The sequence below is a fragment of the Dromaius novaehollandiae genome, chromosome 20 (assembly GCF_036370855.1).
Source record: "Dromaius novaehollandiae isolate bDroNov1 chromosome 20, bDroNov1.hap1, whole genome shotgun sequence".
NCBI classification, from domain to species: domain Eukaryota; kingdom Metazoa; phylum Chordata; class Aves; order Casuariiformes; family Dromaiidae; genus Dromaius; species Dromaius novaehollandiae.
Genome location: NC_088117.1, coordinates 12,521,013 through 12,533,934, shown reverse-complemented (window position 1 = coordinate 12,533,934; position 12,922 = coordinate 12,521,013). Strand labels below are relative to the sequence as shown.

At 38.6% G+C, this 12,922-nt stretch overlaps 1 protein-coding gene across 1 annotated transcript in view; it reads right to left on the bottom strand.

The window, feature by feature from the left end:
- The window catches only part of RABGAP1 (RAB GTPase activating protein 1), a 77,766-nt gene that overhangs the window by 51,430 nt on the left and 13,414 nt on the right, over positions 1-12,922 (bottom strand). Inside the window, exons 3-10 of the mRNA XM_064523932.1 lie at positions 12,242-12,476; positions 11,475-11,679; positions 10,618-10,792; positions 10,056-10,213; positions 6,372-6,482; positions 5,174-5,240; positions 3,476-3,578; positions 2,077-2,246 (exon numbers count right to left, since the gene is read on the bottom strand). Coding sequence (XP_064380002.1) covers positions 2,077-2,246; positions 3,476-3,578; positions 5,174-5,240; positions 6,372-6,482; positions 10,056-10,213; positions 10,618-10,792; positions 11,475-11,679; positions 12,242-12,476 — 1,224 coding nt within the window. The remainder of the gene's footprint in view (positions 1-2,076; positions 2,247-3,475; positions 3,579-5,173; positions 5,241-6,371; positions 6,483-10,055; positions 10,214-10,617; positions 10,793-11,474; positions 11,680-12,241; positions 12,477-12,922) is intronic.

Here is a 12,922-nt window from a genome sequence, read left to right as displayed (position 1 = left end):
TTTATTTGTTGCTTCCACTATGAATTTTGATAGTCTTCCATTAGTAAACACTGGAAGTTGGATAACCTGACAGTGCCTGTGGAAAAAAAAAGAATTAGCTAAGATAAGTCACAATGCATGTGAATTTAGTAAGACAAAAGATACAGAGTTAGCTAAGTAAGATAAGCTTCCTTTAAACTTCCAAGCAGAAAAGGCGCCTGTTGGAGGTAGTAAGATATTTATAGCTGAACTGCCTTAACTGTTCAACATCTCTATGCTCCAGCTCAAAAATACTCTAAATAAAAAGACTGATCTCATCCATGAAGTTTTTTTCCACCTTGTATTTTGAAGGAAAGTTTCCAAAATGTTTATTCATAACTGTGTCCAAAACAGTTATACAGCTATTTAGCAGATTTTAGAGTTTTACATAAAAAAATAGGACATAGGCAAAAAAGAACTCCCACTGGACTTCATCTTTGTTACTACAAACAAATAATGTCTCTATTCACTAGCACCTTAACGCAAGTGCAAAAACAATGCAGAGAAGCCTCCAATTTCATTCCAATTCTCTTTAAAAAGTAAGAAGTATCAAGAAATCAGAAGGACTTTAATCTTGCTTTCTTGGGCTTCACCCAGAATTATTAAACCTGCAGAGCGCACACACATCCACGCTGTTGTTTGCTTTTCTATCTTTCCATCCCTTTCAACAGCAGGTGCATTTCAGAACAATAATTTCTAAGGTGGGAGAATGGCAGCTCCTTCAAATACATTATTTCCTTAGTAATTCATACCTTCAGCTTTCCAGGCTTATTTTGAGAATAAGTTATTGCCTTGCACTGTTATGAATATCCTAGACAGAAATTTTCCTTTATACCGTAGCTGCTAAAAAGGAAAGGAAGTTGGAAAAAACAGCAAAAGTTTTTAACAAGTTCTAGGGATTTCTGTGATTGGTTGGATTTTCTTCCCCACGGGAAAATTTGGGGAATGTGTGAAATCTCTGCTTCCAACCATGTACAAGGGGGGAACTGCCTTTCTGAAATTATCAGCTTTTTAGATGGAGGTGAGAGGGGAAAGCTTGTAGGTTAAGCATTAAATTTGTATCAGTCTTGCATTTCAAAATTTTGTTAGAAATTGTCTTTAAAAAAAGTCTTTTTCCCCCCCCTCTAATTTCAGGCAGATGCTTGCTCATATAAAAGAATGGTTGGATTTGTATAATAAAATCAGTTTAGTATCTTACCAAATAGCATGTCACCAGAATTATGTCAAAGGGGTTTTTGCTCTTAACCCTTACTTTTACATACTCTCCCTATGTAACCCTTATGCAACCAACCCTTGGCATAGCCCTGGATTGCAGATGAATCCTTGGTTCTGTTTATTTCAGGGTTCATCTGAAAAACCCATAAGCCTCATATAACTTAGCAATCTCATCAAAACTGTCAAAATTTGTTTTGAAATGAGGATAGCCAGTTCTTTAGAAGTTTAGACAATCAGCAACAATTACCATAACAAAAGTTTTTTTTCTAAAATAGAACAGTATTTATCATCCCTCTGATTCAGGAGCAAAACATTGAAATCTAAAAATCACATTAGTAAAGGCTTTACCAACCACAGAGAGAAACAGCTACACTGAAATTCTGACCTTCTCCCAATCAGTCAACTTCAGGGTAAAGGAATAGGTGCAAATATTCCCCTGGAGTTCCCATACCTCAGTTCAAAACAAGAATTTAACCTACTTCTCTGCCTAAAACATCATAATGAAAGCCGGGGAAAATGAAACATGAATGATACATTTACACCAAACATCCTCACGTTAGAGCAAGCCGAATGGCCCACCTGCAGTAGAACAGAAGGACGCAACTCACTCCACTGGTCTCAGCAGGATCAGAGAGGGACAGAGAGATTTCAAGACAGGCCCTAGTAACTAAAATTCATCTTTTATCTCCAATACATGTGTATTTATTCAGCATTATGCCATAAGCCTACTTGTCAAGTCTCCAAACAACGTAATCGGCCATACCACTGTTATACTTGAAAACCAACCTTGCCAAATACCAAATCAACTGTAAATTTAAAAAAACAAACACACCAAAGCATTACCTGTTTCAGTTTTAGGAAAAAGTTTTCCGTAGAGCTACGTTTGCTGAAGGGCCAGAACAATCTCTCATTAGGTGAGCAAACTCTGACTTTAGTTTCCAGAATGAATCGAACAGGTTCCTGAACCTCAGTTATCACTAAATCCACAGCAGTAGTCATGAACAGTACTTTATCTAGAGAGAAAATCCAAAGCAATATTATTAGCATTGAAAGACAGATCTCAAACAAAATACTCTAATCTCTTTCCTAGCAACATGAAAAAACAAAACAAAGTTTTCTGAAGAATTCCCTTTTTGCCTAATTTAACACTTTGAAGCCCACAAGTTTCAAAGCACATGGAACTGGAAAATAAGATCACCATGCACTATATAGTAGAGAGAGCTTTTTCAAATTCCCACTGAAGTGTACCAAAAATCTTCGTTAAACATTGATCAAAGATTTGATTTGTATACTCAACTCCACAGTGCAGATCTCTTGCCATCTGGCCTAATTACATTCTGCTTGGTTTTCTTGATTCTTTTTGTTAAATTATTAAAACAACGTTTAATTTCCACCACATTAAACACAGTGTTTAAGATCATCACAGTTATAAGATTTAGAAAATGGATTACGCACTATGCTGCCCCAAAAGGAGGCACCTGCACTCAGTGTCCTATGAGATCCCTTCCAGTACTAAATGAGATATTGGGTCCTTTAGGTAGGACGGCATTCAACCTAGCAGCAGATTGTACTCAGAGAAGTCAGCTGCCCTAGAAGTGCTGCCTTTGCCCTGTCAATTCCCAGGAATTTCCCCAACCTTTGGTACGTAAGTGCAGTAACAGATTGAGGAAGTGGTCATTCAGCTGCAGTAATGACAGCTCTGTTACAGGACTCAAGAGAGCAATGCAGAACCAGTTATTTTCAGATTACATTTGGAATATCTTACTTTCATTCTCATAGGTACAAGAATGCTTTCTTTTCTTTTTTTTTAAATCTGAATTGGCCATGGAAACTAAGCAAAGAGCAAACCTGCAGTAGTCATTCAGTGCAATTCTCAATGAGATTCTTAAGAAGCTATAATGAAAGACAAGTCCTCTGCAACCTGTTCCCATGCTCAGTCTATACAACCTACCGGGATAGACAGTTATTCTTACAAGCTATTACTACTAAATACAGGACTTCTTTTCTAGCCTTCTGTCTCACTGACTTTTACATGACATCTGGTACCCTAGTTTCTGAGAGTATATGCCAAACCAATTGAATTCAGAGGCCCACAATATAAAATTTATTACATTTATGCTACTAAAAGAAAAGTGAAAAAAAGTCTTTTTGCAGGATTCATCTTAAAAAGTGAGAATTGACACAATCCCCACCAGGTGGGTCACTTGCCCTGCCTAGAAATAAAATCTGGCAAAGTTCCTACCTTTTGGTGTTTCTTCATTTACAAACTGGAAGTGTGGAGACTTTTGATTCCAGCTCCCAGTGATCACATACGATTTCCCATCAGAACTTTTACCCATGGACTCCTGTGAACAGTGTAATAATATATATATTTTTTATTATAAATTACAGCTAACTGTATATTTTGAAGAGTCTCAGCCCCATAAACAGCTACTGCACTGGCACGAGAAGGGCAAGCATCTGAAGTCTATGTCATGTTGTCTTATAACAAAGATAACTGAGGATAAGAGTTCCCATGGAATCTTTTGATCTCCTAGCTGATAATATAAAAAGGCCAATTAATGCTGATTCTTATATGTGCATGTGGTATGAACATCCATCTAGCAAGACCTGAAGAAAGATCAATAGCTCATGTCAGAGATGGCTATTTGACAGCAACTTTTACCTCACACAAGCCTAGGTGAGATCACAGTCAAGTACTTAGAAAGACAGGACTCCAAACTGCAAAGGTTTGGGGGTTTTGTTGTTTAAAAACAAACGAATCAAAAAGTCTTAAAATTTTTTTAAAAATTGTTCTGGAAAATTCAAGACAATCCAGTCATTCTGGCCTCATTTTGTACCATGTAGTCTCTGAAGAACAGCTGCCTGAATGGTAAGTAAGGCATTTGAACATACAAGGCTTTAATCACGCACTTAAGGGATGTAGTTCATTGCCTCTAATACATGAAAAGAAACTATATGAGAACACTGCCTTGCAAGCTGCTGAACTTGTAAACTTGGCAAATGTTTTACATTAACATACATCCTACTTCGTTGTGATGTTTTAATAAACCAGTTGTGTTTTATTTAATCCTAAATAGCTATTTTATAAAGTATGCTTTGCTCTAAAATATTAAAGTTATAAAAACAAGGATTAAAAAAATTAAGAATTTAAAAATGCAAGAATTATGTTTTCTTGCACACTCCTAACTTAGTTCCTTTTTGCAGACATACTATGAAACATTTTTAATATGGTCTCAGACTAGGCTTTTGTTGAGATCCAGCTTCATGCAGCATACAAAATACATGTTACTCAGCTACTGAGAAACAAGTCAACATTTTGTTTTATCCTCAGTATGTGTGTGTCTATCTCCCAACCGACTTAATTTTCTGGGCAATAAAAAGCCTGCTAAAAAGCAAAATTATTCATGTACAATTGGACCGTTTCATGTACTCACTACTGCAAAAGTATGTACTTCACAAACATGAACAAGTTTATTTTCACAACACACCTGTGAAGTCAGATAATCTCTATCATCATTTCACAGAGGGAAAACTGAGTCACAAAAATAAAGTGCCCAACAATTCTCAGCGATATCTCTGAAGCAGTTTAGGCCTCATTTTACACAGTGGTAAATATGCTGTAACACACTGTATGCTCAGAGTACAGCACTTCTGAAAATAAGGCTCCATATGCCTTATTCCAGGCCCCTAAATGAGAACAGTCATGGCTGGCTGTGCAAAATTGGGCAAGTCCCTTGACCAAGCATCATGTCATATCATAACTCTGTAGCAGAGGCAGGGATTCAACCCAGTTCCCCAGGGCTACACTCAAAAGCATAAGCTGCAGCATCGACTCGCATTACAACTGTGCACAAGCATCTAAACCTTTTCTATCTGTTCTGAGATCACACACAATCATAATAATAGTTACTGAATTTTGTTAATAAAAAATCCTTACCAAATCTAAAAGGTGCATGTCACCACTCCGAACATCTTTCCCACGGCTAAGGAGGAGGCCAAAACATCTGCAAAACCAGGTAACAAATTAGTCTGCAAAATTTAGACTTACTACTCATAAACAAACCTATTTAAACCTATTTAAATATTCCTTGTCATACATCATGAGCAGCCCATGAATACTATAGCAAATTGACAAATTTTGACATTTGAAATCAGTATCAAGCACATAAGCAAAACAACGCCAAGCCAATACCAACAACACCAAGACTTCATTGGCATGCTTACAGTATGATTTTATCCTGCCTGCAGGAGCCTGGAAAGTTATTTAGATATCTTCGTTTGCAAGAACTGTATAACACACAACTAACAGGGGTTCCATAATCTGCAGGTGGGATGATGTTTCTTGTATTCTTCCCCTCACACCACCTTTTTTTGGAGACATATTTGCATAGAATTTGCCCTTTGATAAAGATGAGAACCAGAAAATTCCCAATGAAGCGTGGGGACCTGTCTTTCATGATTTTATTTCTCAGAGACTTCTGGCCCACAGAGGTACGTTCCACTTCATTCTCTGGTTTACCATACTGCCTCAAATTCCTGCATTTCCTTCAGACTACAAAGGCTGGCAGGAGCTGTATCTTTTCTCTGTAGTACAAGCAGCACTGAACTCAACCAGTAGTCAAAAGTCGTAAGTTTATTTCTAAGCGGTGAAATATTTGAAGTCTCAGCTCTCCCCTTCCCTACACAGACACCTCATATTCTGGAATTCTATACCACAGCAGATTCAAAGCATGTGTATGAGAATATTCTCGGATGCAACAGAAGTGAGACAAAAGCAAATATCTGAAATAACTCCATCATTGATTATAGCCTTAGCATTTCAGACAAATTGACCATTTAAACTAAAAGCAACCAGTTTTTATAAAAAGCTTTTGAAACAGACGCTTACAGGAGTTGCAAGCACCAATTCTACAATCGGGTCTGTGCAAGAATTCACTGAGCCTGTATCGTCCCCCCTGCCACACATACATACCAAACATCTCCATCAGATCTTTTGCAAAATCCCAAAGTGAGATGTAGTTAAATTACATAAATGAAGTATTCATAGAACAATTACTAACCTGCTGCCTCAGAGGAAACAGCTCCACAACTACACATCAAACAGATAAAGAATTTTTAAAAATTTGTTAAATTACCTCTCAATAGCAAGTTCTTTATTAGTGGTCTGTTGAACGTAAATCACTATCTTCTTATCAATTCCTTGGCGGAGTTTAAAGCATTGCCTGTCCTTGTCTTTGGGAACTGCACTGTTATTTACCAGGGAAGGAAAAAAAACTCAGAGCGTCATTTATCTGTATTCCTTGCATGTATCAAAAACAGCATCAGACATTCGGTGAAGTCAGCTTCTTATACAAAAGCACTCAAGACCTTTCTTCCTTGCACACTGCAATCAGTAACATGAAAGAAACGGCAACACAATTAGGTGATTGTATTTTTATCATAATTAGGCGAAAACCAAGGACACTTAATTTTCAAAATAAACGCTACTGTATTTTCATACTCTGAGGCTTATTCTTGTGAGACTTCCAGCAGCATTTGAAGAAAGTTTCTAAATACTGATTTCCCATATAACATGCAAATATTTGTTAAGCAATTACTCATCGGAACCTGTGTACCACTTTCTTTCACAAGGCAGGTGACCACTGGAGCACATGATAAGCCAACAAGCCAAAAGGATGCACCAACCTCTAGACTGAGATTTTCACTTATTTCTTCTCTGGAGAGAGCATCTTCTCTTAAATGCTGCCCAAAGCTGAGACAGTGTGCTTTGGTGGGCAAACCTAGAATTATACTTCAACATCAATATAGATGCTGAAGTTTTAGCATCAATATTGCTCTGTTGCAGTAAATCCTGGACAAAATTGGACTGTTGGGTTTTGATTTTCTTTTAAATCATCTACTTGCGCACTTTTCCCTTGGATATAAAAATAATCTTTATTTTATTTCAGACTTCTCAACATAGGCGTTGTGACCTCTGGGATTTGCAAAATGGGCTGTGCAGTATTACCCACAGTTCAACACCTCCAGCAAAAGTCAGGTTTATCTTCTAACAGCAGTTGCTTACCCAGGCCAGGGAACTGCAGACTACCTTTAACTGTCAGCAGCCGCTCCATGTGCTGGGGCAGGACAGCAGATTCTCACCCTCACAGCCAGTGCAAGCAGTCACACCTCATTGCCCCAGTACGAGGGAACTGTATTACCAGTGACCCAAGGTGACGAGTGAAGGTAGAGGAGATAAGACAAGGTCAGGTACATTGAAGACTAAGATCAGAGACTGCCTATGTAAAAGTGTTCTCCTAACTTCTAGGTCACTAGGGGTCTGCACTTGAAGGGTCAAACACAGATTAACGTCGAACTGCTAAAGCTAGCTGTTTCAACCAAAGCTTGATCCGTACCGTACATACAGCGTAGGTAGGATTCTGCATAGTCCAAGACAAAACCCACCTTTCTTCACTTTGTATAGAGTAGGTACATGGTTTTTAAACAACTGCCCTTTTCCACTCCTAACGCAACCACATTTTTGTGGCTGAAAAGATCTTTAGTTATATGTCCATAGCAAAGGCTGAGGTTCAATGTGCAATCTATGCTGACATACCTGAGCTGGCTACGACTGAAGCAGCTCTTGGCAGAACAACTTCCCAATACTACGTAAGCATTAAATCCTAGGCTGGCTTACACTACCTGCACTGCTACGGCTACACTGACATTGGTACCAAGTCAGCAAGACTGAGCTTCACCTGGAATACCGTTGTGTGCTGCAGCCGTGCTTCTACCTGCCCTGCACCCCGGGGGCTGGTGTTGCACACAAGCCCCAGATCCTCCAGCATCTTTCAGGCTCAGGCCCTTAGCTAAACCATTTTTTCAGTCTCTAACACTTGAGCAGTGCTTTGGATTGTCTACGATGGAAGATGCTAAATAAATACTGGATTATTAAATGGGATTTTTTTTTTATTAAATGAAGCTTGAGCAGCATGTAAATATAAAAAGAGAAACATCTCTGAAGTTTGGGCTAAGAGCCAACATGCTCAACAAGTCAGCGTATTTGGCAGACATGCTGTACTGAAATAAAGACACTTGAGCAATTACAGAACACTATAAATGGTTACATGAAACATCTGAGGACACTGTACATAGGCTGAGGAGAGGAAAAAAAAAACCTTTTAGCAAAAACTAAAGACGACCATTTAGAAACCAAGGTTGTCCACTATCCGACGTAACAGGAAAACAGCACTAACTGACACAGTGTGAAAAGCTGCCCTAACACCCTCCCACACACACCACCACTTTCTATTAACATCTGGATCGGGGGGAAAAATGGAGAAAAAATTAACTGCATTTTGGGAACTGCGACAGATTACAAACATTTAGTAACGGGGCAAGCTCTGTTCACATAGCTTTTCTGATGCTGATAAGGTAACATTACAGATCAGATGAGTAGGTTAGTATTTCAATGTAATAGATCACAGCAACAAGGAGAATTAATGCTAGCGATCTTTGATAAGAGATTTGAATTCTGCCTTTTCTGCTCTCAATAATTAATACAGAGATCAAGTCTAAGAAATCATGGGGAAATAGGTAAGGATGAAGGATTTGGCATTCATATTCTTAGAATGCTTAACGTAACTAGAAGTTGCAAAGATGTGGGGGGAAAAAAGGAAAGCGCGGTTTTCACTAAAACGAGAGTAGCTGCAGATCTACATGGGCAATGTCATTCAAGACATTTAATTTCCCTGTGCAGTACTGCAAGATTTCAGCTTGGACTATGCAGCTCCAGTAACTCCAAAACACTATTATGTAAAGAGGAACAAAAACCCAGAGTGTATGATTTTTGCTATTTGATTACACTTTCAAACTTCCCTTACTTCTGTCCAACATATTTAACAAAGATTTAATTGAATTTATCCCACTCAACGCCAAAGTAAACCTAAGGACCAAAGTTAAAACGCAAAGCAGTCTTCTATGCTCCTGCTTTTGTCTCTAAACAAACCCCTTTCGTGTGACCTTAAGCAGTCAACTATTTTAAGAAACCGTTCTAAATAATATTTTACATTAAAATCTAAAGATTTGCTGATCAAAAATTCATTATTATGTGGTTGCTTTCTCACACCAGGTTGTGTAGAGAGGCAGACCTCTGGAGACAAAGAATACATTATGGACAACCACATTTTTATATAGTTTCAGAATAGCAATGTGGGAATACTTCTGAGATCTTGATCATCAAGCTTTTGATTGACAAAGCAGTAATAGTCCTATACTACATCCTGAACAGTAAATGTGTCCTGTGACAAGCAGGATCTGCCTTAATACTTCTCTGGAGAATAATCTGTCCTTTGGGATCAGCCAAATGATTTGAAAAATTCCATTTTTCCACAGTTGCATGTTTTCTCTGCCTTCTCTCATGAGACTTTATTAAAAACATACACACTTATGCTTCCTGTAGCATTCACACATCCACAGAACCTTTGAAATCCTGGCCATAAATGTGCACAATTCTGGTAGGAAAGCAGAGTCGCTATGCTGCATTTTCAGCTTCAGCAGTGGTTCAGCTGAACATGATTTAAGCTGCATTGCACAGAAAAGATTTTAAAGACAAAAGAGGAATATAAAATAGAAAAAGCACTTGGCAGGCAGCATCAGATTCAGTTCAGTGAACAAGATGGAAGAGTTCAGAGAGTCATCACTGATGAGTGATTTGTTTAAACTAGAGTAGGAAACTTTCAAAAGCAGAATTTAGGAACCATCTGAGACCCACACTCTCCATTCACTCACCTTCCAACAACAGAAACGGATGCTCTATACAGCAAATGAAGAATCTATACCTGAAATAACCTTTCCCGTCATCTTCTTTGATTTCCAGTGACACAGAGAAGGTGAAAATATCACTATCTGGAGTCTGTGGGGTGGCAATGGCTGAGAGCGGAGTTTGTTTGGCAGAACGACGGAAGGCAGTGGCAAAGCTGTAAAGTATTCGGCTCACCTGCATTTAGATGGCACCAAAGAAAGATCAGAAAGGTTGGGGTATAGAGGATGCAAGAGCTGAAAACCTACCTGCATTTTCTCTAAATAATAGAATGAGAAGTAACTGTAAAAGTGATTGCAGTTCTACCATCTAATTAACCATTTTTATATGCTTCTTTAAAGGGTAAACTATTAAATCCACATTCTTATTTCACAGCTAAGATTTCTATAATTTTCTTAATCTAGAGTAGAAAAAAGCCAAGAGTGATGAAGCAGATTACTCCCAAAGTGCCTGAAATAACCATTTTTTTTTATTCTGAAAGTAATCACATTTCTGTTCTATCTCAGTAATCACTTTTGCATCTAAAATGTAGTTATCATTTGGAAAAAAAAGAAAAGAAAAAAGAAAAAGATTCAACTTACAGCCTCTTGGATTTCACATCGGAAGACATGAATCCTGAAGAGTTCTGCATTGTAGTGGCTTTCAGTGAAAGCAAAGCAATCACTTTCGGGGGTTCCATCATGCCCTCGTACACAGAAAAGGATTTTATAGATTGGATAATTTGCTATTTCTGTGTTTGTTTGAGGATCTAAGAGTCTGTTAAAAGAGAGAAAGAGAGAGAAAGAGAGAGAGGGGGAAAAAAAGAGCTTGTCTTTTAAAAGAATTACTTCAGCCAGCTATTAACTTGCAAGCCTGAAAGACTTCATAGCTGCTGGGGAAAGTACACTACAAAGACACTAACCCCTGATTATCATTTACTACAAAGCTTGACTAGAAGAATTATATTTAAACTGATGAGTATAAAAATATACAATGCAACACACTTTCACCAATAATTTCCCCACAGTTTTAAAGGCTTAACCTTCACACAGCTACACTAACATACAGCAGTGGAAGAACATTTAGGGTAGCAGCTCTGACTCCCAGTAACCTCATCACTGTTAAGCCTTGCACAACGGCCATTTTCCAGCCCTAAAAACCGAATACCATCTCAGGCTATTCCCACTATCGCATTTCAGGCACCTTGGATCATAATCAAATTTGATACCGATCCTTGGGCATAAAATGCCTTTGGTAAACAAATTCAAATCATCACTTTTCTCAGACCCCCTGAGACCCGCTTCTTCCACTAGAAGAAACCTCAAGCTGCTTATGTCCCACCCCCACCCCCCCATCTCCCACCTCCCAAAAAACTGGGGTTTATCTCCTCTTTTGCTAGGAGGAAATAAAATCAAATGCACAAAGTCAGAGGGCACAGCTGAATGAATGAGCTTCATACCTCACTGTTCCTTCAGAGACATTAGGCACTGACAGAGTCACATCTAAAGAAATCTGGCACTGGCTTCGTAAGATTGACATCATTCTGAGGGCTTCCACTTCACTCCGGGGAGCGTTCACTGAGGCACAGCCTAAGTAGGTGAGCTTGCTAAACACCACACTGTCCTCATCTGTCATAGGTGTAAAAGGGCTCAAATCCTCACAGTCTAGGGTAAGACACAAAGTTACAGTGTAAGAAGCAAGACAAAGTATACATACATAAATTATTATACACCGACTTGTCACTAAGAATATGATAAAGAGACTAAGAAACATGTTACAAAAAAACAGGTCAGGTCAAAGTGCTACAGAAAAATCCTACCTGAAAGAGAGTTACTGACAACAGAGAGCAATACAGCTATCCAAACTCTACAGATCAGCTCATGCCACAGGGTTTCTTTTCAATATAAATTAAAAGTGCAATTTTCACTACTGCAATAAGATGCACAGACAAGCTAAACAGACTAATATTTTATACAACTAGGCAAGTAACCATGTATTTCTGCAGAACACACAGCTCAAGACTAATAGCAGGTGTTTTCAGAAGAGAAGACAGCTCAGCATATGGTAACTCTTACAGCACATAACCTGCAGTTTACCACTCTAGCTGATGATGATGGGGAAAAATGGAGAAAGGAGGGTAGACACACCTGTACCTAAATTATCCTTCCTTTCCCCAGATAAAGCTAGTTTAGAAGATACCACCAAGTATTCCCCATTTTTTCTAACCTCCCTGCGATGGTTTGACTGGCAAACTCATTTCTGGTTTCTGGAGTCCTGCCACCGACACTGGGTTAATGGTAGAGGATGCCGAAGCTTCAAGCACAACAGGCTCTTCCCCATCTCCATCAGTTCTAACTTCTTCTCCATGTTCCCGGTCACTTGACTGATCTTCTATGGGTGGATCCATCAGCACGTCTTCAAGTTCCTTCTGCAGCTCCTGTTCGCTTCCATTCCCCACAATCTAAGAGCCACAAACAAAGTTGGGACACAAAAGAGACCGTTCAAATGAAGAAAAAACCCCTCATGCACAGAGAAAGTCAGTCATAGGGCTTCTTCTGTCAATCAGAACGGTAGTTAACAAATATAACCTAGTTACAACTGTAATTTTAACATAAACTGCAACGTGCAAATGCTTATCAGTTCAGATTATACCCCCCATACTTTAACAAACCTAACAAAGGGTGCTCAAAGCAGGAATTTTCTAGTGCTGGTAAAAGTTAAGAGATTACTTTAAAACTAGTCTACAGTTACAGACTACATAGACTAACTTATGCCACAGGAAAATAATAGAGGTCCACAGTACAGTGATCTACAATAAATCTCAGAACAGCATAGGAAGTGCCAAATATAATGAAATATGCTACATGGTTCCTGGATAGCAAGATTTCACAGGAAGAGAAGAATATG